This window comes from Arachis ipaensis, chromosome B03, assembly GCF_000816755.2.
Source record: "Arachis ipaensis cultivar K30076 chromosome B03, Araip1.1, whole genome shotgun sequence".
NCBI classification, from domain to species: domain Eukaryota; kingdom Viridiplantae; phylum Streptophyta; class Magnoliopsida; order Fabales; family Fabaceae; genus Arachis; species Arachis ipaensis.
This window is the reverse complement of record NC_029787.2, coordinates 4777365-4779165: the sequence shown is the minus strand read 5'-3', so window position 1 is coordinate 4779165 and position 1801 is coordinate 4777365. Positions and strand designations below refer to the sequence as shown.

Below are 1801 nucleotides of genomic sequence, written 5' to 3'. Positions count from 1 at the left end.
TATGAGAAACAAAATTAAATAATAAAAAATTACAATTGAAAAAAAAAATTGAAAAGATCTATTTTGTAGAATCTATCATTTCAGTTTACAAAAAATATGTTTTCAGAGACTGCAAACTCTTTTTTTCACAAACTGCTAGGAAAAAACTTTTTTCACAAATTACCAAAAACTTAAAATAAACCTTCTTATTGGGAGAAGCCTATCACTATATATTTCTGCATTTCACTCACAGATCCCATTTTAAGGCATTACACCAAAACTATACCCATATACGAAATTTCAGCCACAAAACTTCTCCATTTGTTTTTAAATAGTTTAATTATTCTGTTAATCTTTATAGTTTTACCAAATTTTTAATTAAGATCCTATATTTTTTTTAATTAATTTTTTATATTATTTTTAATTTTATAATTAGGTCATTTTCATGTCAAAAACATTAAAATTAACAGAATATTTCTCTCAAAATCTATACGGTCAAATATCAAATTAGGTTTTTAATTATGAATACCTTTAATTTGCGATGAAATATTATGTTAATTTTAACGTTTTTGATATAAAAAGGACCTAATTACAAAATTAAAAACTGAATTAAAAAAAAAGTATAAAGACCTAATTAAAAATTTGGTAAAACTATAGAGACCAATAGCGTAATTAAACTCTTTTTAATTTATTTATCCTTTTTTATTTTTTGGTTTTAGATTTTTACGAACGCAGACAATGCTCATGCCGTTAGAGTGCTTAAAAGGCTTGGACTAGAGGACTGCTTTGAGAGAATCATAGACTTTGACACTTTGAATTCCTCTAATAATAACATGGATCCTGCTCATGATTACCAACATGGCATTGATGCTGAATCAAAGCCAGTTAGCGCAAGAATATGTGAGATTTATGAGTATATGAAAAACCCTGATTCTTCTTATATAGACATGGTGCTTCCTAGGACCCCGGTTGTCTGCAAGCCCTTTGAATATGCATTTCAAAAGCTTTTCAAGATTGCTAATATTGACCCTCAAAGAACAGTAAGCACTCTAATCCACTAATAATTCCTTACATTTTATTTAATTCACTTTTTGCTATGTCAGTGTTAGTTGCTGTTTTATTTTGGGAGAATATACAATGCATGCATGTTATTGATGAATATTAAATTATCATAGTAGGGTGGTTTAATTTTTTACATAAAAATGTTTTCAGGTGAAAAAATACTTAAGATGTGAGTTACGTATTATTTCATACAATTTAGTTAACTATATTAAATTCTCTAACAGTTTTTACCAATTATGTCAATTTAGATATATATTTGGTCTATGAATGAATTTTATTTATAATTAAACTTAATTGTATAATAAATTAATTCATATAATCTTTCATTTTATTGGGTTTGACAACGGGATGAAACTCGTTGAACCAGCCTGCATAAACTAAACTAAAAATTTAAAACTATTATAATTAAAAAATGTGTCTAATCCGCACTATTTAATATGCCGGTTTTGGCGGAACCGAGATAGATTTGTCTTTTTTTTTATAACTGAAAATATTTTAAGTTATAATTTAGATTATGTTTTATGTTTGATTGATTAGAAATTTAAAAATATTTAATTATATATTTTGAATAATGTTTATTTTATTTTTTATAAATTAATTTTATTATTTTGTTTTAAAAAATTTAGTTAATAATTATATTTATTATATATTTAAAATTATAAATTTATTAAAAATAATTGTAAAATTATATATATTATTTAATATTTAATAATTTATTAACAAAAAAATAATAAAATAATAAAAAAAAGAATTGGCAAAG

At 23.5% G+C, this 1801-nt stretch overlaps 1 protein-coding gene across 1 annotated transcript in view; it reads left to right on the top strand.

The window, feature by feature from the left end:
- Positions 1-1801, top strand: part of LOC107632343 — an 8619-nt gene that overhangs the window by 1249 nt on the left and 5569 nt on the right. Inside the window, exon 6 of the mRNA XM_016336035.2 lies at positions 699-1019. Coding sequence (XP_016191521.2) covers positions 699-1019 — 321 coding nt within the window. The remainder of the gene's footprint in view (positions 1-698; positions 1020-1801) is intronic.